We start from the raw sequence: 27279 nt of genomic DNA, 5'->3' as shown, positions 1-27279 counted from the left end.
AAAATCATTGGACAAGAGGCATGTGGTGAAACACAGAATGCCCTGTTCATCTGCCATGTTTAGGCTGTACCTGTCAGTCTTTCAGTTAGATAGATGTTCAAATGAAAGGCTGCTGTCAGAGAGTTGAATTCAGGTTAAACATACCATGAAGATTTACTGTTTATGCGGATACAGTCTGGTAAAACGCATTTATTTCTTTTTGAAGCTCTCTTATCCTCTCCAAAGCAATGCTGTTGATAGGCATCATCAGACATTATCAGGACTAAATAATGTAACAAGTCTTGTTACACAAATAGTATTTTTGGCTGAGTCTGTGGGGGTCAGTTTCTGGGATTGCATACCCTGGAGACAGACTCAACCAAAGCAAAGACACAGGAGTGAGAAAAGTCTGAACGGTCAATGGTTTCACGTCTATATCTACAGCCACAGGCTTTTTCAAAATGTTTCCCTAAATATGGTTTAATAGCTTTATTTCTTTCAATTTGTAAAGCTGTAATATTATGTCAGCTCACAATGCTAACTTCTACCAGTATCTACACTAGTTTTAACATTTAAAGCTGAAGTAATTTCTGTACCATCAGCAGCAACTATTTTTTTTAGATGCCAAATATTGGCTAATTTTTTAATTTTCCCTTTTAATAATTAGCCAATAAACTTTAGTTTATGTTACAGCAATGTAATACGCTATTGGTGGTAAGAGGCTGGTGGTACAGTATTAAGGCACAGTCACTTTAGTAAAACTTCGGTGAGATTTCATGGGCAAAGTAGATCTATTGTCTATTGTCAATAGCGTAGCAATTCATAAAGCACCGCTTGCTCAGTGGTCACTTCCAAACTAAGCAGCTTTATATTGGTAAACCTAGCAAATTGCATGTTAAAAGTTCAACAAACTTGATAATGTAGTAACTGTATCACTGAAAAAGTAAAACAAATGAAAGTAAATTAAATTTACTTCAAAGGAAGTCACACTTTGAGATATAAAGTTGCCGTTGTGAAACAAAAAGTCACAATTGCAAGATATAGTCACATTATGGGATATAAAGTCACAAAGTTGCAATTGTATGAATAAATTTACAGCTGCGAGATATTAAGTTAATATTCATTAGAAAAACTTAAAAGATTAACAAACAAGAATCCAATGTGTAATTCATGTTCACTGAATTTGGCCATACAAAGGTAAATGTGACTGTACCTCTAGTAAGAGGGACATCTTTATTATAGATGTGGATGAAAATTTGGAAACAAGTGCAAGTGACATCATTAGTATGAATAGATTTGAAATGTGTTTATTTGATGAAATATTATTTTGTATTTCTGTATTTGCTCAAACTCTGTCTTAATTAAAGTCTCAATGAAATGGAAGTAGCGGCAGATCTTTAATTCCATATTGTGACTTACATCAGTGTATATATTTAAAAAAATGAAATAGATTTTTAAATACATGGATGATTCGTTCATGTTAAATTTTTGTTTCATGCTTCTAATTTTCCCCTCTTTATCTCTGTAGGGCAAAGTCTTGTCTACACAGAATTCATGTCCTTCAGGGGCGTTCACCACCAGTGGGGAGTGCTGCAAACAATGCCAACCCGGGGAAGGGATGGGGGAGCCCTGCGGAGCGAGACAGACAGTGTGTGAACCGTGTCTCGACAGTGAGTATCCACAGAGATGTTGGCCGTGGCGTTGCTAAAATGAAGCAGCTGCCTTAGCCATGGTGGAGGAAGGGCTGACGACTCCAGGGGGCCGACCGACGGCGGCGGAGCAGGTGGAGGAGCCCGAGGCAGAGACGAACAGCCAATAAGCCAGGGCAACGAGGAGGATCCGGAGGGCCAAGGCGGAGCAGATGGCTCAGGCGACCGAGGCGGAGGAGGAGCCGAAGGGAAGGAGGACCTTGACAGAGCCAGAGGGACAGAGGGACAAGACGCAGGCAAGGGATTCTCCAGCCACGCCGACGATGGAGACGCTCGCACCGAAAAGATGGTGGGCTGAGGGTGAGCAGAGGGGCTGCCAGACGACAGCGGTGGAGGAGGCAGGAGCTCACTGAAAACACTCAGAGGGGTGGGAGGGTGGGCATTTGTGAGCCTCCGGACTCTCAGGGCTGGTGTGCGCTGCCCACACACACCAAATCGCGAATCCCAGCACTGGGAGCGTGTCAGACAGGGGAACGACAGGGCTGGCAGACAGTTCTGGGCAGACTGGTAAGTCCGAGGAAGGTGGGAGGAAAATGGGCATATCCGCATATATACAGTGGGGCAAAAAAGTATTTTTAAGTCCCCTTCAAAGTCCAGTAGTCCCAGATACACAATAAGCTCACCCTCAGCCATGGTGCAGTGGGCGGAGCTCCTCTCTGTGCTCTCGCTGTCCACAGCTTTTTCCCTCGTGGCGGGTGTTGTGGCCGGCTCTTGCACCTGGTCTGACGTCACTTGCAGCTCCGGCTCCGCTGCGATCCTCAGCTGTGTCGCTCTGTGCGGCGATGGCTCGTCGGTTGCGGCGAGATCGGGCTCTCCATCATTGGTGGGCTCGGGCTTGCGCTCCGCACAGCGGGGTGAGGGGAGGCTGGGCTCTGGGTCTGGCTGTGTTCTGGATCGGGGCCGGACACTCTCCAGACACCGGATGAACGTCTCCTTCCAGTTCAGTCCAGTGGTGTCTGGGAGGTCAACAGGGCGATGGTAATTTGCCCCAATCCAGAACAGTGAGTTCAGCGCAGCATCGTCGAATGCCGTTAAAACGGCGAGCTGGCTGATCTCAACCACATACTCCAAGAGGGGCAGGTCCTTACGGGCTAGGGAGACGAACAAAGCGGCAAGGGGATCCATAGGGAAAAAAACAAAACACTGTGCAAAACTCTGAAAACAAACGGAGGGGAAACACGCAAATAAACTATTTTGTAGGTCCGGTGTTCTGTCACGGTGACTACTGTGTAGGAGCGAAGGAGCGCAGAGACGAAGGAGAGTCACGAATAACTGTCTTTAATGATCCAAACAGGGGGTAACCTGTTCAGGCAGGAACACACATGTAGCACGTAGCATCGATGACACCGGACAAAGGAACGGACAACACTTTAAATACAAGACTAAACGAGGGAAGATGATGAGACACACCTGAACTGAATGAACACAATCAAACAAGGAAGAAAACTAGGTCACAGAGCACATGGGGAGAAAAACACACACAAACAGTCCAGGGGTCTGACATCTTTCATAACTCAGAGTCTTGTTTCATTTATATATGGATAACTACAATGTAGTAAATGTTAAAGTTGTACATGGTTGGTAACTATATGAATTCTAATCTGAACACACTTTTTTAAATGTTAAACTTTGAGTTTGTTTGTATCACATCATAGTAATTTCTAGATCTTGCAATGAATGAAGCTATTGTTTCTATTCGCTGAACAGTAAATTTGGCGCATTAACACATCTATTTAATGAAAGTACAAAAATTCTCTCAATGAATATGAGTTCATACAAGCTGCTTGCATAATAATATAATATGTTATATTAATAATCAATATTTTTAAATGAAGAATATCTTGTCACCTCAGGACATGTCAACTTTCATTATTAATCCAATATGTCAGCCAGGCTAATGTCAGGTCATATTTGTCCATTATTGGCATTGGTCAATAACTGTGCTCAGTTTACATAAGTTTTCATTGCATCCAGTGTCAGTTCCAAAGTCTACCAACTGCCTTTTTCATGAGTGATGCAATTTTTCAAATGTTTATAGTCAATTTTGAGTAAATATTGTGTATAAGTTAATTCAGAAGTTTTGCATGGTAACATCTAAATTAACTGGTTTTATTCAAGTCAAAAATATTTAAAATTACAGAATCAATCTAAACACATCCGGTTATAACCAACAAAACTCATTTTATGGGTTAGATCAAGTACAAACAGCTCTTTAAGCTAATCATTTATATTTTGGCTTTATACTGGCTATTTGCCAATGCTCTTCAAATATCTGTATCGCATCAGCCATTAATAGCCCACATCAGCTGAACACTATATGTGTTCTGTCTCATATATGTTGTTTTGAATCTGAAGACATGAGTATTATCAGCCGTATTTGTTACTTAGTTCTCTAGCAGTTTAGTAAACAGAAGATATTGACAGAATGTTACCTCAGCACTTTATAGTCCTAATGTTAATTGACACATAAACTCCATGACTTGTACGGTTGAGAACACCCCCACACATTGGCCATCTGTCATAATGCATAGACATGCATTATTGATGGCTATTGATGGCATTATGCTAATGGATCTCAAAGGGTAGAGATCAGGAGAAGAGTAGACTCAGAGGGAGAAAGACTGAGTGGACAGGAATTCATCTGCAGGAAATGCACAGACTACCCATCACAGTCTCCTAAATAAAGCCCCAATAACTGGCTCCCAGAAGCCACCACATTACCCCGTTATCATTAGGGCCATTAGCAGCTCCAGCACACAGGGGAACTCATAATGTGCAACTCTATTTGTCCAGCACAAAGACACAATAGCGTTTCATCCTCTCTGATAGGTAGATGTAAAGATAAATGTGGCATTAGCTTGGTATCTTTCTCTGGTCACTACTTCCATGAATATCCTGCCTCTGGCATATACTGAAACACTTGATATGGTTTGGGACACTGAGGCGATGTCCCCTAAAGAGGGGCTAGCCACAAGAGTTGTGCTGTCTCACAAACACACACACATATACACGGACAAAATAGCTTCCTGAATAATTTAGTGATAGCTAGACCTCTATCCACTAATATATCTGAATAGGATGGAGGATGGGAATACAATACCATAAGCATGCAGCATTAGATATTTGCTCTCCACTCTTTGCAATACTGACATCATAATTTCTTCTAGCTTCCTGTAGATTCTAGATATCTATGAGAATACATGTGGTCAAAATATGACTCATGACTTTGTTTTACCCTTTTTTCTAAAACTAAGAAAGTATTTTTTAATATGGCCCATTTTCAGGAAGCTGTGTCATTCTATGAAATGGCGCCATTTAGTATTTCAGAAAGCAGATTTAGAAATCATATTTTTCCAGCTCGGCTCCAAACTGCTAGGTCCATAACTGCCATAGATATTGGAGGCCACTAATATTCAGATTAGCAAACAACATGTATGGTTTCACCCCCTCAATTCTATAGTTGTAGCTGCATGCATCCATGCAGGTACCAATATTATTACATTATTACTGGCCAAACCCTAAACGTTACATTGTTTAACCCTTTCAGAGTAGTTTTGGAATTTATCAAATTTAATATTGGTTTCATAATCAATCACACATCATATTTTGAAAAAATATTTATCTTCCAAATATTTTAAGCTGATTGTAATGGGGTTGAAGGTGAATGCAAATTTGGCTAATAGCATCTGAGCCTATAAATATCATAACTGATAAATGTAATTTTCATCCTGTAATATCCCATGAGTTGAAATATTGATATTTACAAAGCTAATGTAAGTGATGTCAAGCACATCTTACCAGCAATCATACACTCATTCACTTCCTTCTTTCCACTTTCTGAAAAAGAAGTCTCCAAACATCCTTTCCAATCATCCTACTACTTGTCCACTTGTTCCTATTCCATCTCATATTTTTCAAGCTATTTCTCCTGCCTTGGTTCATCCCTTCACACATCCCTTCACACTGGTGTTTTTCCCTCAGCATTTAAACACGCTCATATAACCCCATTACTACCCAATCTTAACCCAGCTCTTTTAGAGAACTACAGACTGGTTTCCCTTCCTCCTTTCATTGCAAAAACACTTGAACAAGTTGTGTTCAACCAAGTATCTGCCTATGTCACACAGAAAAACCTCCTGGACAGCAACCAGTCTGGCTTTAGAAGTGAACATTCAACCGAGACTGCCTTGCTCTTATACAGACTGGAAAGAGCGACTTCCAAATCTTCAATACTTATCTTGCTGATTCTGTCCGCTGCTTTTGACATGGTTAACCATCAGGTCCTCCTGTCAACCCTATTGGCAAAGGGCATCTCAGGAACCACACTCTAATGGTTTGAGTCTTACCTCTCAGATAGGTACTTCAAGGTATCTTGGAGGGGTGAGGTGTCCAAGTTGCAACATCTAGCTACCGGGGTGCCTCAGGGCTCAGTTCTTGGACCACTTCTCTTTTCTTCTCTGTCTACATGACATCACTAGGTTCTGTCATTCAGAAACATGGCTTTTCATATCACTGCTACTGATGACACTCAACTCTCTCATTCCATCCTGATGATCCGACGATAGCTGCTCGCATCTCAGGATGTCTAACAGACATTTCTGGCTGGATGAAGGACCATCACCTTCAACTCAGCCTTGCCAAGACAGAACTGATTTTGGTTTCAACAAACCCATCACTTCATCACAATCTTACCATCCAGTTAGGCACATCAACCATAACTTCTTGAAGCATCTTGAAGATGTTGCCACAGTTCTTCTGGATTTAGTCTGTCTCAGTTTGTTCTGTTTCTTCATGTCATTCCAGGCAGACTGGATGATGATGAGATCAGATCTCTGTGTGGTGCACTGGCTGTTGTCAGACTCCTTGTGCAAAAAAAAATATTTAATACAATTAATGGCAAAATTAATTTTTGGAAATGTAAACTGATATTTCCTACTGGCACACTACAGCAAAAGATAGAAATAACTGACTTAAAACCCATTTTTTAGCTGGTGAAAATACTAGTGTTCTAATAATTTTGTCCATCACTGTATATTTTTTACACTTGTGTATATAACAGGGTTGACATGAACTATTTTAGTATCATTAATATACTATGATCTTTTCTCCTTCTGTCTTCAGGCGAGACATTCTCAGAGAACTTCAGCCACACGGAGCAGTGCCAGCCGTGTACACCATGTTCTGAACTAACACGCATGCTGGCGCCCTGCACTGATGCCAGTGACGCGTTTTGTGTCTGCGACTATGGGTTCTTCTTCAGCAAAGTGACGAGCCGCTGTGAGGCCTGCACGGTGTGCCCTGTGGGCCAGGGTGTGCTGATGCGCTGTAATTTTGACCTTGACACGGTGTGCGAGGAGTGCGTGGATGACACGTATTCAGATCAGGAGACCTCTTTTGACCCCTGCATGCCCTGCACCGTCTGTGATCAGCCTGAGATGGAGTTGAAAAGCTGCACGCCTCTCAGTGACGCTGTCTGCCAAGGTAAGAGAATCGAGTATAAAAATCAAATAGAAGTTGTAAATAGGTGGGTTATCAGGACACAGTGGGACAAACAGATTTTTGTTTCTCAACTTCTTGCTTGGTTTTAAAATCACTGGCCAAGAAATTGCCCTGTGTGTTGGCCCTCTATGACTGTTTTCTGGAGATGACAGTTGAAGACAAGTTAATTATGACAATTAGATTTTTAAATAACCACTACAATACTAGTGAAATGGTTTTTATTTATTTATTTATTTTGTGTGTGTGTTGCTGAGTGGTTGCTAGGGGTTCTGGGTGGTTGCTAAGGCATTTCTAGGTGGTCAGTAACTTTCTTCCACCATTTTACATGCTGTATTGATGAAAATGTATTTTTCACTTCCTTTACTTAATGCATTATCATAAATGTTCTCCATGTCTGTAAAGAATTCACAGCACCAGTGCTTCTAAAACTCTGTTGTATATTCAATATTTGGTATTTCAGGAGCTTGTGTCAAAACAAAAAAGATTTCACATGCTGTATTTATCTTGATACATCTTTATATGTTTAATACTTTTTCATAGTTATAGTTTATAGTTGTATTTACTAACTGTTTATGATTTTTACTGTTTTTGATAGAAGTCTCTTATGCTCACCAAGGCTGCATTTTTTTTTAATATACAGTAAAAACAGCAACTGTGAAATACTGTTACATCTTCATAAATGTTAAAAACCAGGTAATCTACCATTCAAAAGTTTAAATGTTTTTGTATTAAAAGTGTCATTAAAAGTATGTTTTTTTTGTAAGAAATTACTATTATTCATCAAGGGTGATTAAATTGATCATTAAATTGATCAAAAGTGACAGTAAAGACACTTATAATATTACAAAAAATATCTATTTCAAATAAACGCTGTTCTTTAGAACTTTCTATTCATCATTCAATCCTAAAGAAAAAAATGTAACTGTTATCACATCAATATTATGTATCACAACCATTTTCAACATCAGCATGTGACACTGAAGACTGGAATAATGGCTGCTGACAATTCAGCTTTGCCATCACAGGAATAAAGTACATTTTAAAATATATTCAAATAGAAAACAGTTCTTTTAAATCAGATAATTGCAGCCTTGGTGTGCATAAGAGACTTCGTGCAAAAGTGTAAAATAATGTGTAATTATTCCAAACTTTTGACCAATAGTGTTCATATTTATAGTTGTTAAAAGTTAAAATTAAATAAGCCTGACTCAAATAATAAAACATAAAAAATACTTATATAAAGGATATTTATGTCAAAAACAAAAAGAAAACTATGGCAAAAAATTATATATATACAGTATATATATATATATATATATATATAAATAAATAAATAATTAAAAATGTATAAGACAGTTCAGCCTATGACTGCACGTGCTGGATACATTAATGAATGAGATTTGCTAATGATCATTGTGTCAGTTCACTGTTGTGTTTGTGTGTAGATGTGGTATGTGGTATGACAAACAGAAAAGCAGTATGATTTAAAACTGAGAAAGCCCAAAACACTTCAACTTTTTGTGTGCCCAGCTCACTGAACTCTCTATATAATGTCAGATGCTCTTGGCATAGCCGGAAGCTTAATATTTGCCATCTTATTACTGAGCTGAACTTAGCTGTGAATAAAATTAACAGTATCTTGAGCAAAGGATCACATTCAAAGATCTGCAGTCCACATTACAGGCTTTGTTCTGTGTCTGGCCACAAACACGGTTTCAGAAGAGGATCAGAGAAAGAGGCTTTGTACACAGCCCAAGTTCTGCTATCAAAGGAAACCATACTAAGTGCAGCAGGGTCCATAAATGGATTTTGAATGTACTTTCTTAATGTATTCTCATTATGGCATTACACAGACAATATATGATGTAATGAATTTTAAGCATTCTGTGCAATGAGTGTGTATAGAAACAGACAGCATCTGTAAAATGAAAAAATTGCAAATCTTATCACTTAGGAAAATAATACAACAGTTCCACACAATTTGAGACATTAGCATATTAGTACAAAATCATCCTCCAAACTCGTTCCTCACTAAGTTTTATTACTTCAAACTTACAGGGCAAGGTTTCTTAAAATCCATAAACTTAAGTATAACCCATAAACTTAGCAAAATTTGCCAAAATCTCACCACTTCAGTTGTTATTTCTAATTTGTTTGAATATGCGTGTTTCTGGATTGTCTTTGACACATAATTGTCTTAAACAAAGATTATTATTGCCATTGTCAATAGCTAATCAGGACATATTAAACAGTGATGTTCTGGTTTGGGTCAGTTTGTACATGACAGCCGAGACATGCATGTGTGTGTAAGTGATGTTTATCTGTTAATGATCAATGTAAGATTTTCTCTGACCCCGTCTGACCTTTTGCTGGGGTCTTAACGTGAAGGTGAGAGGTCATAGGTCATGGGTGGCTACTGATTTCAGTTCGTCCTGGGTTCTATCAACATGGAAATCTCCAGAAGAAAGTAAATTAAATGTGGTGCTCTCTGCAACAAGGAAGTGAGGTGTCTGTTTCAGATAAAGAATGTTCTTATGTATCAGGAACTTACCAGATTAAATGATAAAATGATATAAGGGTGTTTTCACACCTGAGTCCTTTTTAAAAGAACCAAACTTGAAGTGGACCAAGCAGTGAACCAAGTGAAAAAGGACCCAGATATCTTTATGTTCACACTGTCCCTTCCCCCGAAAGAGGACTTAGATCTTTTTTTGGTCCGTTTAAGCACTAATATGGTTGCAGGCCTCTTTTAATCCACTTACTGTTGCTTTTTGGAACAAGTCCACTTCAGTGCTGTGTGATGTGGGAACAGCAATACTATGCAAGATGGCTGACTTAAACCCACCACAATTTGGCCCATTTCACTTCCACTGTAAAACCCCTAACTGCCACCAATCAGAAAAGGTATTGGCAGTTTTCTACCAGAACATTTTCCGTTCAGTTTATGGACAAGTTAAGGTTTACGTGAACCCTAAAACACAACACAATGCAATGCAGTGGACAAAGTTCACAAGTTTATAAGGGTCTGAGATAATTTGGAGTGTTCACATTTGTTCCAAAAATCCAGCAAATTGCACTTAGACCCTTGAAAAGTGTGAAAAAACCTAGATCAGATTCGGATTTGAGACATTAATTGTGTTTCTCCTGCTCTAATGGGAAATTAGTCATGTGTGGGAACAGGCTGCATGAAAATGGCGTGTAATATCATTAAAAAGCATGAAGTTGTGTTGGTGTGTGGTGTGTCAAAAGAGCCCCATCAATCTCACCATACCCGGGAGAATCTGTCACATTTCATGTCACAGGTCACATTTCACCCGCAATCAAAAAGAACAAATATTTTGGCAAAGAAACCAAAGCCTTGTTACTGTTTTTATAACATCAGGATGTTGTACTTTAATTTTTTTATTTTTTGATGATTCTCATTAATCTCATTACTGGTGTACAATTTTTAGCATCAGTATAAATGCAACACCACAAATGCTATCATGATTAATAATATAATATACATAGTGAATATGATTTTTTATGAAAATATGGACATTATAGTAATGACAGTTTTTGTTCATTATTGTAATGACATTGTATAAATAATGTCAGAACTTTAGAATTTAAATCAACGGTAAAGAAAAATAAAGAAAAAACTAATAAACTGCTGCAAGAGAATAAAAATTAATTCACAAAAAATAATAATTTCAATAAATTATAATTTATACAGTTACACTTTTAACATTATACATTTAAAACAAGAAAAATCTGTGAATATTTTATATTATGGTTCGTCTGCTGTAATGTTTCTTTCTTGTCAGTGATTTCACTTGCCATCATCTCACTTTAAGTTAATCTGTAAAAACACAAATAATTTAATAACACTGTTGAAGGTGATTATCATTTGATTCACATTACTGTAATACAATTATTTTGAATAAGTATAAAGGCAATACCACAGATACAACATGATGTATAATGTACAGAAATGTCTCACATTACTGTAATTTAATTGTCTTAATTTTTTTTTTTACAGTTTTAGAATTGAAATCTAAGGGAAAACAAATAAAACACTTGACTAAACTAAAGCAAGACATTAAGAATATATTTTTTTAATGAATCATTTCAATACATTTTGCATACTTTTTTGATAGAATTATGAGGTATTATGACCTCAAGACTTAAAACTTTAAAAATGAAACTTCATAGTTCAATTTTCTTGTGATTGATTATTTGTAAGTGGCCATGAGACAGTGGAGGGCTTTTTTCAACAGTGAATGTGTGGAAGCACATAAAAGAGCTTTATTGGTCAATATCCCTCCCATCCAAACCTAAAGATTTATCATCACCCATATTGACTCTTTAACTTTGACCTCTCTCTCTGCCGAGTACAATGTATGCCTTGAAACCGAGACGCCTGTCTGTACTGGACAGAAATAATCAATCTCTCCCTCTGTTTGCCCCACTCTCCCCATCCTACGACAATGAAGTGTGTCCATTCATGACAACTGCTCATCCCCCAGCTGTCTGGCATGTGCCCTATGACATTAGTGGATGGAGCGATGAGCTGTTTTCTGGGGTAACGTAACGCTTTGCCCTGATGTGAGGGTTCAAGTGATGATCCGGCGTGTGCCTGAGCTTGTGTCACCCCATATGAAGCCAGTTTCTGCCTAATGAATTTCTGAAATTTTTAGCCAGTGGTTTTGTCCTGCTCTCCTTCTGGGATATAGCTGTGATTGTGGCTGTATTTACATCATTGAAATTCCAAGATGCCCAGTGTGGAATTTAAGCTTCTTACGAAGATTTTTTGAGCTAAAGTTTCCAAGAGAATCCTTTCAGTTGAGAACAATTTACATCTATTCTTTTATCTCACAATCTTCCCTTTACAACCCCAATGTCAAGGTTCACCCACTAAATTGTGCGGCAAGAGTGTGTCCGGATGAAATCACCGACATTCAAGCATGGAAGTTCATTGGCTGGTGAAGTTAATGAGCATTGATGGTTACAGACTGTGTTAACCAGGATTGGAGGTGCAGGACAGGCTCAGATATTTTATGGCCACAATTATGTTATACTTTTAAGCAAGAAGATAATCAAAGATTCTAAAACCAAAACTGACTACAAATTTATTTATCAAACATCATGAATAAAAAAATACCTGACAAATCGATCATTACATGTTACTGATTATTCAGGGGTTGCCCGCTGTCTTCTTATTTTACAGTAATTTTGGTCACACTTTAGCTTGGGGACCAGTGCAAACGATTAACTAAAAATTAACTACAACTTTTGACTCATTAAGCTGTGAATTTGCTGCTTATTAGGTAGTTGTTAAGTTTAGGTATGGGGTAAGATTAAGGGATCTAAAATATGGTCATGCTTTATAAGTACTAAAAAACAAACTATTAATATGCTAGTAATATGCATGTTAAAAAGCAATTAGTTAATAGTGGGAATTGGTCCTTAAACTAAAGTATTACTGTAATTTATTTTACCATCATGTAATGCTAATTTAATATTGACCTTTAAAATCACTAATAATTTAATAACACTGTAATTTTTTAGCAAGTTACGAAAAAAATATCAATTTCTCATGCACATGATAATGTTTGATTTCAGCTTTGTGTTTTTTTATTTATTTTCTTAAAATATTATGGATTTTTATGTCAGCCATTTATTGGTCATAACATAACATTTTAAAATAATATGGCATAAAAATAATTATTGTCTTTTAAAAAAACAGGCAAAATATTTGGTTACACTTTATTTTATGGTGCCCTTGTTACACGTGTTACATGTACTTACTATTAAAAGATTTATAATAAATTATACATCATTTATATATATTATCATAAATAATACAATAAATTATGCATAATGACATGCAAGTAACCCTAAACTAAACCCCAATCCTAACCCTAACCATATAAGTACATGTAGTTAATTAATATTACTCAGTACTTAAATGTATAATTTCACTGTAACAAAAACACCTTAACATAAAGTGTAACCCTTTATTTTAAGGTGACTTTGATACAGTGTAATTAATTATACACAAAAAGTACTAAGTAATATTAATTAACTACATGTGCTTACTATAGAGTTAAGATTAGAGTTAGTGTATCATTTATGGCTAGTTACTTTTAAATATGCATAATTTACTGTTGTTACTATAGTAACGTGTGTAACCATAGTAACAAAGTAAAACATAGTAACGTATGTCATCTTTATATAAAGTGTTAACTTGTTAACATTCAAGCACAATAAAGATTTTGCAATACCGAAAGGCCGGGATCCTAATAACAAATAAAAAGAAAAGAGATTTTTTCAAGAAAGATTAAATAATATATTTATTTATATATTTTATTCAGAAATTGCAAGTAAATGATAGGTGGTAAGTAATGGTAAGTAACACATTGAATTAAATGTGATGTTTTGAAGAAGTTTTGAATCGTTTTTTTTTCTCTTGGAAAAGCCAGGTACTCCAATAATGTTTTACAGTGTAATCTGTCTTAGAAAATGAAATATTCTTGTCCTTATAACTGACAGGAAGCCCTAAAGATCATGGGCAGCACTGAACAGCATTTATGCATTAGCACTTAATTAAATCAGGTAGTAGGAAGTACTGATAGAAGATCAGATTTCTCTACCTGCCAGTGAGTTCTGACTTACCCTAGACTAGGTTAACTCAATGATTACAGGGGCTCAGTTTGGCTCTGTTGACACAATACAGATCATACAGATTTGCTGGCTCACTATTGCAACAAGACTTGATAAAGAAAAAAGGATTTGAACAAGAAAGGAAAGAGCCGTAGCAAAAGATCTGAAAGTAAGAAAGAAAACAAAAGAGAACTGAAAACAGAAATGCAAAAGAAAAGACAGATGTGTATCAGGAGACAGATTTAGTGGCGAGAGGGAGAAAGCATATGTACAGAGGCGTTTGTGGTCGATAATAAAGATGGAGTTTCTCTGCTGTGATCTCAGGTTACTCACACTGACCTTTTGTGAGCGGTATCACATTTTGCTGCAGAGAACATGCATGCATGTGAACAACACTCTACATATTCTGCTCTCTTCTCCAGCATGACAAGGCATGTCACTGTGTATATTCCCAATAAACATAATGACACAGTCAGATCTTGCTTACAGGAAATACTTTCTCCCAACCCTCTCTCATTTTAGACTATTATGAGGCAGCTAGTCACCTTCGCACTTTGCTTTCACAGGCATACATGATTACAGTAATGCACGCATACGGTCTATTATGCCATAAAATGTGTTAGAAAGGAGATTGTGGTTGTCCAGGCCTATCCGCTTCTATTGCTCATACTGTGTTATGCTGTACAGTATGATGATTTGTAACACTATGAATGCAGCTTCAATGAAAATTAACAACATTATTAGTGCCATTATTCCAAATACGACTGAGTCTATGTTGGAAATGACCAAACACTGTAAAGGCCCACTCACACCAAGAACGAAAACGTAAACAATAACTATGAACCTGAAGTTACAGTCAGTGCCAATAGCCTCATGGGAAGTGCTCCAACATATGGCGCTGTTGCACTTCAGGTGTCCCGAGTTCGAGTCCTGGCTCATGGACCTTTCCCGATCCTGCCACCTACAATATCTCTCTCCTACTTTCCTGTCTACATGCTGTCCTGTTGCAATAAAGACCATAAAAGTATAAAATATAACAAAAATTTAAACTTTTAATAAACAAACAAACATGAAGTTTTAAAAAAATCACTCAACTATAGCAATAATTATAAAACAGTAACAATAAAAACACTGAAAGCACATCAGAATCCACACTTTAAAATTATTTTCATTTTAACAATAAAAGACTGTAAAAATGCCATGAGAAAAAGCAGTTAATTGCTTGACAATTAATTCCCTTTCTATATACGCTGTAAAGCTGTAATAGATATAATGGGACATTTAATGTAATTTTACAGTAAAATCCTGTGAAATGTACCTTTTTGGAAGTGAAAATGAACAAGTCATATAATTTACAGTGAAAAAAAACGAAAAATGACATTCCCATAATTCAGTGTGTGACCCTTCACATTTGATGGTTTTACATTTAAATAATTGTTTTTTCTTAGTTTTTTTGTTATAAGTACAGTACATTAGGGATTTACGTCTTATTTAGTAATGTTCATGGCATTATTTTAGTGTTGTGTGCTACAACTGACCCTTTGCAAAGACCCGCCTTCCCTCAATTTTCCTTCAAAATTTTGTCATTTTTAAAGAAATTCGAACAATAAATACCATTTTGTGGCTCTTTAATGACAGATCACTGTATTGCCTCAGTTAAAGCGTCACGTGAACCAATTGTCTTTCCCTATGTACTTAAAGCACGAAATGAACATGGATGAACATCAGAAAGTATTTTATTTCAACTGCGGAACACACCATTTTTTCAAGTTTAACTCTAATTCTGATTTGTGGTTAAGGCTAGAAGGGATACAGCTGTGGCTACTGGGCATGCGCACATCAATAAAGCGTAATTTTTGTTACACTTTACCACAATAATTACTATTGTTTTTGCATTATTGTTTAGGAATGGGGTAGGTGTAGACATTAATAAAACACAATCTAATAGGTAGAAAATTTAATTTATTGTTAACTTCCAGTCGTAGCTGTCAGACAAGATGGCAGATTCAGAGTTATGATAGGTCAGATCGCCTGTCAATCAAGCTCTTTGCAAATGGTCAATTATGGAGTTTTACTGTAAGTTTAAGTTAAATCTCTAAAATCCATTAATGTTGCTATAGTTCTTTTTACAGTAAATTTCTTCACACAGCTTTTGATGTATACACTACTGTAACAAAGTTCATAAGTCGGGAAGAAGGAGGCAGGAACCGGCGAACACTCAAAGAAACTTTAATAATAAAATAAACACAAAATAGCGCGACAGCCCCTCGCGGACGACTGCCGCGCACAAACAAAACCAAAACACAAAATAAACTCCAGGCCTGGTCCTCTCTCGTCTTTCACTGTCGTCACTCCTCCTTTGTATCCTTCCGGAGCTCCTCCGTGGGACTCGAGACCGGTGAGTGGCGCAGGTGTCGCTCATTATCAATTACTCCACCGGCCTCGCTCCGTTCCCACGGCTCTCGGCCCCGCCCCTCTCGTCACAACTACACCTTACTTTAAAGCTTGCTGCGAGAATATAACTTCAGTAGAACACTTACAATGAACATTGTTCCCTTTCAGTCGGTCACTCCAAGTCAAGTCGGAGACCGACGAATTGGGATCTCGCTTAGAGAGACCAATCCACTTCGAGTGTAAACTAAACAAGCCAATGCACACTGGCATGTGATGATTGCATCCAGCTGCCGCTGTTCACAGCATGAGCATAAAAAGGCAGCCAGTGCAACGCATACCAGCTTTCCACTTCGGAGCCAAGCTACAACATCGTTCTGCTCCTACCAAACCGCTTCGTGTGTGATGAGTCTAGCGCGCTCTCTGGAGCTTTTTGTGTTGGCAGACGGCGCTTCAGCGGTGGTCATTCCTGTCGAGTGGGTTGCGCACTTCAGGCTGCACTACCCCCTGTCGTGCTGCAAACGAAGGTTCCCACTACTCCCTTCAGGGGCAAGTTCACTAGATTCTATAGCCTTCGTGTGGAGCCGGTATCCTCCTGTGTTCTCATCTCAAACGGGTTGAGGTGAGAACACAGGCGCTGAGAGGCCCCGGTTTAGTGTCGGCTTGCTAAAACTGCTCCAGAGTGTCCGTACTGTACACTGTCTACTGCTACCGTCCCCTCGGCAGCCAGATGTGGCAGAACGTCCGGCACTAGGCCCTCACTCGCTGAATCCGTGAGAACCGGTAGAGGGCTGGGTTCCATATGTAGAGGCCTAAGTGGTTCCCATATGTGTAAAGTCCACGGTATAGCCTCAGAGGCCGTGTTTCCCTGGCAGACTTCTGCCATTTCCATGAGGGTTACAATCACCTCTAATCTTCCATATGCACCTAAACGGATGTCATATATGTAAGTGCTTCCAAAACCTCCTTCGGGAAGGATGGGGCTTCCGCAACGTTTCTGTTCCAAGTGGAACGGGTACGTTTTCCCAGTGTTATCCAGTCTTACTGAGTGGGTAGTGCTATGACAACAGTGACTGGTCTTCTTGTTGCGAGCCCCAGCCTACACCACAAAGGGGCGCAGGCGGCTCGCACAGGACACTGGAAGGGGCAGCATCCATGGCGCTTTGGTAGAGATCCCAATTCGTTGGTCACCGACGTGACTCGGAGTGACCAACTGAAAGGGAACATCTCGTTACGTATGTAACCCTCGTTCCCTGAAGGAGAAAACGGAGACGTCACGTCCCATCGTCACGGCTGCTGTACCACCGCTGAGTGGCCGGGTCACCTTTTTATGCTCACGCTGTGATCAGCGGCAGCTGGATGCAATCATTGAATGCCAATGTGAATTGGCTCGTTTAGTTTACACTCGAAGTGGATTGGTCTCTCTAAGTAAGATCCCAATTCGTCGGTCACCGACGTGACATCTCCGTTCCCTCCTTCAGGGAACGAGGGTTACATATGTATCCGAGACGTTATCACTTATTGGTGTGGACACTATTACATTCATCATTGTAGTTGTATGTAATTGTTATAGTTTTAGTTTATAATAGAGAGAGAACTGCTATATAGTAACTGGTGTTTGACAAATATATAGCGTGAGGTGCAAGCTTAGCGAGAATTTTTTGACAGTTACTAATGTTAGGACCATTATTCTCTCTCATGTTATGAAAAACGGCAGATAATTGGGGTATTATGTGTTGTAAAGTGAGAAGAAACTCCTTTTAAGTGCATAGGAGGGAAAGCAAGGAAAGAAACTGAAAATTTTTAACCGCATATCCAAGAAGATGAAAGCAGTGGAAATATCCCAGAATGCTGAGAGAATGCTCAGAATTAGCATTAAACCCATAAAGACGTAATACAAATTAGTAATTAGCAGAATTACTTCCTGCATTTGTTGTCATTAACAACAGTCCTATTTTATTGAACCAGCGTGGCTCAAAAAACAGAGATGTAACCTTATTTCTACATTTTCGGGAAACAGTCATGACTAACTAGTCATGAGTTAATTTCTCAAACAATGCATCATACTATATATAAAGCATACAATAAAGCAGACTTGACTTGACTACTACTTTGGTAAGCAGTCTTTGTATGGAAAATGCACCCCAGGTCGATTTATGGACCGTTTACGATCATGAAAGCTGGGTCTTGTTGAGATGATAGTCTGTCACATTGACGGGTAATCAGCCAATCACATTGACATTGCCCTCTCTCATGTTATGTGCCACTTCATATTGCAATTCCCTTCAACTTTCACGCCACTAATCATCTGTATCTGGGTTTGCAACAATATGCAAAAGAACAATATGATACATAGAAACATCAAAAGAACAATAAATACTGAGAAGGAAAAAGGAGCAGGAAGCAGAGTATTAGAAAGGAAAAGACAGAACTGTGTAGATGAGTGAGTTCTGCCTTTATGAAGCAGAGGATAACCGTCCGACTAAAGGTCAACCATGCATGAGAGAAATGTGATGGAGAGATAATGGAAAAGAAAGAAAGCAATACGGAGAGGCAAAGGAGTTACAGAGACATGGGGGTTTGGGGGGGGGGGATTGTTTCTTGACAAAGAACATCTCTGTCTATGATGGTGTCTGGTGTCCCTTGACCAATGATTCACTGTGTGTGTGTGTGTGCTTATGGACTGGCATATTATTCAGAGACTGCACAAGGAAAATGGAGCGGATGTGAATTGAAAAATTTAATTTCGGAGCAGTATACCTGCAAACACAATTTAAATCTCATAAGACACTTAAATATTGTTTTCAAGATAATTACTAGTGGTGTCTGTTAAGGTCAGTGATTTAAACAAGCAACAAATAAAACTTGAACAAATAAAAATCCCATATTTTTACACTGAAAAAGGGACCTGAAACTAGAAACCAATATATTATTGTAGCGTCTGGACCACTCAAACACACAATATATATTTTGTTAGCTAGATTTCACAAATACTTTGAGACTTAAAAATCACATTCATTTTTAACTGTAACTCATAAACAGACCAAAGACAGACCTACTGTGAGCTGTAAAGCTACTACTGTAACTAATGGTATTCGCTTTTGCTAAAGCCATCAGTCTGCATTATTTAATCGTATTTTTAAATCACCATGTTTAACAGTGCAGGTCCTGGTGAGAAACTGCATTACCCACAATTCAATACATTTGTCTTTCTATGGACTAAATAAGGTCTATGCTTCATATAGAGAGATATAATGTAATAATATAGATTGCTCTTTCCGTTTTGCAATTTTTTACAGCATAACTCATCAATGTCATTATCTTCATTTTTAAAGCAAACTTTTTGCCTAATTAAATTTGGTGACTAGATGTTGGGCTGTTGCGCTTTTCATCTGGTGTGCATTATATTTGAAGTAGGTGGTTTACCATTGGGTTTGGGTTTCCTGAACTAAAGGAAGTCAACATTAGATGTTTTGCTTCATTAATCAGATAAGAGACAAAATCGTTCCAAATTTAGCCTAACATACACTTCTGTGCCAGTAATACACGCAGTGCATTCACAGTAAAATTGGTTATCGCTATGTCAATCATTGCAATTACAACAGTGAGTCCCACTTTTACAGTATATACAGATTAACTAGCAGTGTGTGGCCACTGTTCCTCTTAGAAGCATGAAAAATAAAACTTTTAAATTATTAAAATTATGCATGAATTATGCAATATAGCCTAGAAAGCACACAAAGATCACTCCCTTTATAGCCACTAAAATCTGTCACTCAGTTCATAGCGGACTCACACAGTTTTCTTATATAAGCTCTCTATACTACACAATTAATCTACACTTTGTTATAATGAAAGGAGCGCTCAAAACTCCACACTGAACAATAAACTCCTGCGTTTTGAGCCATATTGAGTGGATTATGACTTAAATGTATCTGATTGGTCATGACATCAACAGAAATCAACAGATATGTCTGTGATTGGCTGCATTGCTTAACGATGCAAAAACATGTTGTAAAAAGAAACCTTTGATGCTCTCCAGATTGCAAACACAAATACACAGTGGAGTGTTTGCCAGATCTGTTTCATCACACCCACCGTTAAGTACACAGTCTTGTACCTTTGTCTTTTTGTCTGAATTTCAAATTTGTATAATTGTTATAATTTTTTTTATGCAATGTAATGTAATGTATGTATTGCTTCAAATAATAATGTAATATTGTGATTCACCTCATAGCTTGTTGGTTTGGTTCTTGGATTACAACTCTTTAACAAATAGCTTTTAAAGATTCCTATGAAAAACATGAATGGAAAAAAATACTTCTGCAATCAAGGTACACAGCAATGTCCTAAAACCATCTTTGACAACCTCCTAGAACAACCTACAGTATAAACACCAATCCCTGAACAACCACCCTGAACCCTGGCAACTGCATACTGTCTTAAGACATTAAAACTTTTTAAATATTAACATTAAGTTAAATATCATCGTAGCAACACCTTGCAAGCATCAACAACACTGTGGTAGTGACTTTTGCGTGGGTAACAACACCCATATTCATTCACATTCATTAAGCACGATTTCTTTGTAAATCGATTCTAAAAAATATTACATAAATTGTCACATTAATGCATCAATACCATTTCAGAAATTTCCTCTGCTTTTGTTTCATGAATGAGGTAAATTATTAAGCGTGCCACAAAACTAGCTCACATGCCCAAAATTCCCTCCAGAATGTTTCATGTACTTTGATCAATAAATCCATACTCAACATTCCCTGAAGCATAGCCCTTGCCCAAAACCAAACCCCCAATGACCCCCCCCCATCCCCCTACAGCCACAATATCTGATGATCTTCAATGTGTCTGTCCATCTGTCTATGGTATAACTTACACCACCCATTCACACACACACACACACACAGTAGCCCGGGGGGATGCCTGTCCTACTTGGGCCGAGCTTCTACCTCTCCAATCTAATCACAGTCTCCTGCACTAGCTGAGTGTCCATTAGGTTTGACTCAGGACAAAGCCTGTTTATTACGGCCCCCAATTGAATCAAAGATAATCAAATCAAAAGAATAATTTTTTTAGCTTGCCGGCGAACAGAGTTCACATGGCCAAGACAAAACAGTCTCAGTACTAATGTGCTTTTACTCAATTTTACAATGTTCACTGGAAAGTTTTTGTGTCTTTTATTTTGGGATTGTTTTAGAAACTAATGACTAGACCTAGATGGAATCTGGTAAAGTTTTCCACAGTTTTTCTACACTCTTTTAATAGATAACAGAAAATCAAATTATTCAGTAATCAAACTTTGTGGAAAATTTTTAAATTCTGTGGAAATTAGCTTTTTTGTAGATACAGAATCCATGTCAAGATCTGCTAATATTGTAATTAACTTGATCTTAAAGTAATAGTTGCCCAAATAAATCTGTCATCTTTTAGTCACCTTCATGTCATTCCAAACCTGCATGATTTTGTTTCTGTGTTGTTCTGTGGAATTTTGAAGAATGTTTTAACTGTTTGTGTCCATACAACGAAAGTCAATGGGGTCCAAACATTTTTTCACAGTGTCTTCTTTTGAGTATACATGTTTGGAACAATATGAGGATGAGTAAATAAAGAACTTAAACACACCCGACCTTATTCAAGCAGATAGAATTTGCGTGCAAACTGTTCATATTTATTTTTTTGAACTTCAACTATCAACTCAATACCACAATTTACATAAAAGTGGTTTTGTGAATGATTTGCACAAAAATATTATTGCAGCAGTTGCAATAAAAATATTTGTGTAAATAATTTATATAACTAGTTTTATTTAAACTGTAAAAAAAATAAGCAAAGTGTTCTTCTTGTTTTTCATGAATGGCTGTACCTCTTTTCATATTCTGTAATAACCGCATGATTTATGCAATTTTAAATTGCTTTAGAAATCTCTCATGCCAATTCCTTCTTTTTAGCAACTAACAGATTTTGTTTTTCTTTGTCTTTGCCCCTTTCCTCCAACAGATGTAGATCCTCCTAACAGCTCAATCGTTCCTTCTCCTCTTCCATATGCTACACCTTCTCCTCCTCCTTTTTCTTCTCCCTCTTATTCTTCTTCTCGTGCTTCATCAGATGTCTTGTATACAACCAAGTCTCCTCCTGACAGTCCTACGGAGAGCGTGACCACGGCTGACCCTGGGCTGAAGAGACTCCATGGGCTGAGTGACAACCTCATTCCCATCTACACCTCTATACTGGCTGCAGTTCTGTTGGGCCTGGTGGCCTTCATCATCTTTAAACGGTGAGGAGGACCAGATTCATTCTCTTCCTGAGCTGTTTTCATCTCCACTCACAAAGCATTGTACAGCTATGTAGGCTTTAGTTCAGCTATATTTATAAACTAACAAGCAAAAAAATAAATAAAATGCTTCGAGGCTGTTCTTCCATCTGATCCATCACGAGCACATTGTTTATTATGTGGAGTAAAACAGAGACACTGATCTCAGATCAGATTAAAAACATAACTTTCATTTCTGATTTAATGTAATGCATTCAAAGCCTTGAGCAAATCTGGCAATATAATGATCAAGACCGCATATGCAAATATGCAAAATAACAACTGAATGTTTTTACTGACTGATAACAATGTAGAAAAAAATTCAAATAAGGCAGCTAGTTTTCTGAGCAGACAGAGATGGAGGTTGTGGGGGGAAGGGCTCATAAAATATTAAAATCACAGCTGCAGGGCATAATTTTGACCCGCTTTTGTTTCTTTAGGGTGTGAATGTCCTGGTGCTTTCAAATCATTGCTTGTTTTTAGTGGTCCAACATCTCCATTTCTGGCAAAACCAATAGGGTGTGTTTGGGTGGGACAAGCTTGTCTGAACAATGGCAGGGGGAGGAAGAGTGGTGCAGAAACGTCACACTTCAATTTTAAGTTAGAAATAAATACTGATTTTCTAATTAAATGTTCTGATGCTTTCTTTAATATCTTTCAGGTGGAACAGTTGTAAGCAGAACAAGCAAGGAGCCAATAATAGAGCATGCAGCGCAAACCCCAGTCAGACCCCTTCTCCTGAGGGAGAGAAACTCCACAGTGACAGCGGCATCTCAGTGGACGGTCAGAGCTTACAGGAGGGCCAGGGGCCTCCACATACAGGTACAAACCCTTAAATCATATACTGTATATATATATGATAATTAATTATATAATAATATATATACAGTTGTGCCCATAAATTTACATGCCCCTTGCAGAATATGCAAAATGTTAATAATTTTAACAAAATAAGTGGGATCATGAAAATGTCATGTTATTGTTTATTTAATACTGTCCTGAATAAGCTATTTCACATAACAGATGTTTATATATTCTCCACAAGACAAAATAATAGCTGAATTTATAAAAATTACCCCGTTCAAAAGTTTACAATCTTAAGAATCTTAATACTGTGTCGTTTCCTGGATGATCCTTGACTGTCTTTCTGTTTTGTGATAGTTGTTCATGAGTCTCTCGTTGGTCCTGTCCAGTTCAACTGCCTGCTGTTCTTCAGAAAAATCCTCCAGTTCCTACACATTCTTTGGTTTTCCAGCATCTTTTGCATATTTGAACCCTTTCCAACAGTGACTGTATGATTTTGAGATCCATCTTTAGTTAAACTTTTTGAATTGGATGATCAGGGTAAATTGTGCTTATTTTGTCTTCTGGGAAACATTATTTGTATATTGAAACATAATATTTTAGCTTCTTAAGTGCAGTACTAAATGAAAAAATATGACCTTTAAACAAAATAAGAAAAATTTACACATCAGCATCCTGTTCAAAAGTTTACACCCTTTGGCTCTTAATTGTGTTGGCCTCTTGAGCATCAGTAAATGTTTCCACCTTTTGTATTAGCTGTGTACGAGTCCCTCAGTTGCCCTCAGTGTGAAAAGATGTATCTCAAAATCATACAGTCACTGTTGGAAAGGGATCAAATATGCAGAAGATGCTGGAAAACCAAAGAATGTGCAGGAACTGGAGGATTTTTCTGAAGAACAGCAGGCAGTTGAACAAGGAACTCATGAACAACTATCACAACACAGAAAAACAGTCATGGATCATCCAGGAAACAACACAGATTATAAAGATTAATTTTTGTACGGGGTAATTTTTTATGAACCCAGTTATTATTTTGTCTTGTGGAGTATATATAAACAACTGTTATGTGAAATTGCTTTTTCAGGAGAGCGCTAAATAAAAATAACATGCAATTTTCATGATCCGTCTTATTTAGTTAAAATTATGAACATATTTGTATATTCTGCAAGGGGTATGTAATCTTATGAGCACAACTGTATATGTTAGTCTTAGTGGACATGCTGTGTAAGCTGCTGCTGCTGTTACTGCTGCTGACCTTATTGCATATGCATTTGTAGGAGTTTCCCTTTCAGACACAAACTTTATGGGAGAGTATTTAAATAAATTATACAACATGATTTTACTGACGGTAGTAAATTTACTGATATTTGTGCCATAATTGAATGCCCAAAGAAATCATGTCTTAACCCATGTTGCACTTCACATGGTTGCGATAGTTGCTAAATTGCTCTGCTCTTGGTAGTTTGCATTGATCCTTATGGAAATGAGCCTGGTTTTTCTGTTCTTTAACTTGCTCATTGTCAGTAGATCCCCTGCAAAACTTCCCACTCCCATCGGCACCTTTATGAGATTTACAGCCTCACGCTAATTTTCCCTATTTAATAAACCTGGCCCCTAGACAGGTGGAGCTGGTGGTAGTAGAGGGTTTCAGAGGAACTCTGCGGGACCAGCTTGTAGCATATACTGAACCAGACTATTTAAATATTGAGTAAGCAAGCTCATTTACTGCAACAGTTTAATTCAGCAGTTGTATGATTATTTGTAATTTATATAAAAACAATATACATATATAAACAAAAAAAGAATTTTTAAGCTACAATCCAAGTTGTACAGTAAATTTTAGTTTGAACCTATTAGGCTGCCCATTCTAGAGTTTCATAAGAGAATTTTATATATATATTTAGCAAGGGGCCCCCAGGCCTCCAGGCTCCATGCATTTGTGTGGTTTGTGTGGTGGTTATGTCTACCTAATTCCTACCATTATGTCACTATTACCACTACTACAAACAAACAGGGTATGGGTATAAATATGGTTTGGGACATTTTGTAGTCTTACATTAGGTACATTAATCCAAATGGCTAAATGTAGTCTTTTTGTTTTAGTGGTCAAGATAGATGGAGGTTCGGCCCTTTCCTTGCCCTTACACACACGGGAGGAGGTTGAGAAACTGCTCAATCATACCTGTGAAGGGGAGGAGTCAGGAGCCAATGAGGAAACCGATTGGTGCAGCCTGGCAGGTCTACTGGGATACAAAGAAGAACACATTGCTAATTTCAAGCAGGAAGAAAGGCCCATCCAAGCCCTTCTGTCTCATTGGGCGAGCCAGGATTCGGCTAACATTGATACGCTTTGCACAGCACTGAAGAAGATCAATAGAGAGGATATCGCGCAGAGCATCACAGTAAAACCAACTGCTACATCTACCGTATGAGAAAACATGAGCTTGCAAACACACACATTCTCCCAAGCGCTCAAATACACACCTTACATTGCCTTCAGCATACTCCGATGTTGATGTATCACCTGTGAAGTTGATGTATCACTATATCCTTAACGTTAGGCTGTAAACTCAAGCGATGTTTCCCTTTACCCTTGATTATGGCCAAACTGTGTGCAAAGAATGCACAATTTAGTAAATATTGTTTGCATGTTCCTTTAATTTGAGGAAAGCCATATGGACTCGAACATGGATATTCATGTCTTTCCTGAAGAAATTCACCATAAATGACTCATCAAATCAAAATCATTCATTTTCTGTTTAACACATTTCATCATCACAACAATACAAACTACACACCACATCCATCTTTAGCATACCGATCATTATGCTTAAGTATAAGTTAAAAAAATGTTTTTTAGCATTCTTTAATCCATTTGTCTGTCTCTGTACGGAAACCTCTATGTAACATCCATAATGCATACCGTAATGCATATGCTAATGATATGTCAAATGTGGCCAGTTCAGTCATTGTCTATGCATTGAGTGTACCATAACCACTAACCATATCCACTGATTATATCCTGTCAGAGTTTGACCCCTGACCTCTCATGTACACAGTCGATGTTGTGCTCCTGTGCTTTAAATACAACCAGATACAGTATGAGAAGAGCCAGTCATAGACAAATGAATAAGAGAAGTCATAACACTCAATATGGAGACTGTAAAAATTGTGGAAATTTACAGTTTTTCTGTCATGTTAGCTAAAGAACCTAGATTTATGATGCCATTATTGTCAGATTTTTGCTTATTTGATTGTAAACTAAATCAGAGCCCTGATTTACTACTTGCTATTGCTAGTCTGTGCCAGGTGGTATTAGGGAGAGGAACATTTTCATCATAGAGAGCATTGGATTGGACCAAACATTGTGTAGCACGCAATATTTTCTGTAATTTAAAGGTAGTAAAAATATCTGGTAAATTTTTATTTGAATGTCAACTTAGAAGTATAATGGCAAATAGATGAACTAAAAGTATTAATGGGTCTTTAAAGCTACTCTATCATGAGTAATCAACTGCATTTATTGTTTCCAGGTCAGCAATAGAGAGGAATGTTTCAGTAAGAGTTCAACTGTCATGTAGACATTGTCAATATATATATATATATATATATAAAAATATATATATATATATATATTTTTTTTTATTATTATTTTTTTTTTTGCAGAGAGATACAATGGTGAAAAAAGAAACATTAGGGAAGGGTAAAAAAAATTAGGATAAACTTGAAAAGAATTTGTTACAGCCAAAATAATTTATGGTTTGGTTCAAACTTAAAATTTTGAATTCTTAATAATTAAAACTATTTCTTCCCAAATACAAAAACATTCAAACTAGTATTTATATCATACCATTCTTAATCAATTCATCTAATTTAAATCAATTCAAGCCAAAATGTTACTTAATGTGGGTCAAAATAATATAT

The 27279-nt window shown here is 37.5% G+C and overlaps 1 protein-coding gene across 2 annotated transcripts in view; it reads left to right on the top strand.

Annotated features, from left to right (window-relative positions):
- LOC107569198 (tumor necrosis factor receptor superfamily member 16-like) overlaps positions 1-26931 on the top strand; it is a 33920-nt gene extending 6989 nt beyond the window's left edge. Inside the window, exons 2-6 of one of the 2 annotated variants that reach the window (XM_016255221.1) lie at positions 1508-1649; positions 6810-7169; positions 22347-22515; positions 23213-23373; positions 25459-26931. In XM_016255221.1, coding sequence (XP_016110707.1) covers positions 1508-1649; positions 6810-7169; positions 22347-22515; positions 23213-23373; positions 25459-25787 — 1161 coding nt within the window. In that variant the 3' untranslated portion in view covers positions 25788-26931. Of the gene's footprint in view, positions 1-1507; positions 1650-6809; positions 7170-22238; positions 22516-23212; positions 23374-25458 lie in introns of both variants that reach the window. The other variant, XM_016255220.1, reaches the window with a different exon arrangement.
- The last annotated feature ends 348 nt before the right edge of the window (positions 26932-27279 follow it).

Source organism: Sinocyclocheilus grahami, unplaced genomic scaffold, assembly GCF_001515645.1.
Source record: "Sinocyclocheilus grahami isolate Dianchi unplaced genomic scaffold, SAMN03320097.WGS_v1.1 scaffold1321.1, whole genome shotgun sequence".
In the NCBI taxonomy this organism is placed as follows: domain Eukaryota; kingdom Metazoa; phylum Chordata; class Actinopteri; order Cypriniformes; family Cyprinidae; genus Sinocyclocheilus; species Sinocyclocheilus grahami.
The sequence above is the reverse complement of the archived record's forward strand: the minus strand, read 5'-3'. Positions and strand labels throughout refer to the sequence as shown.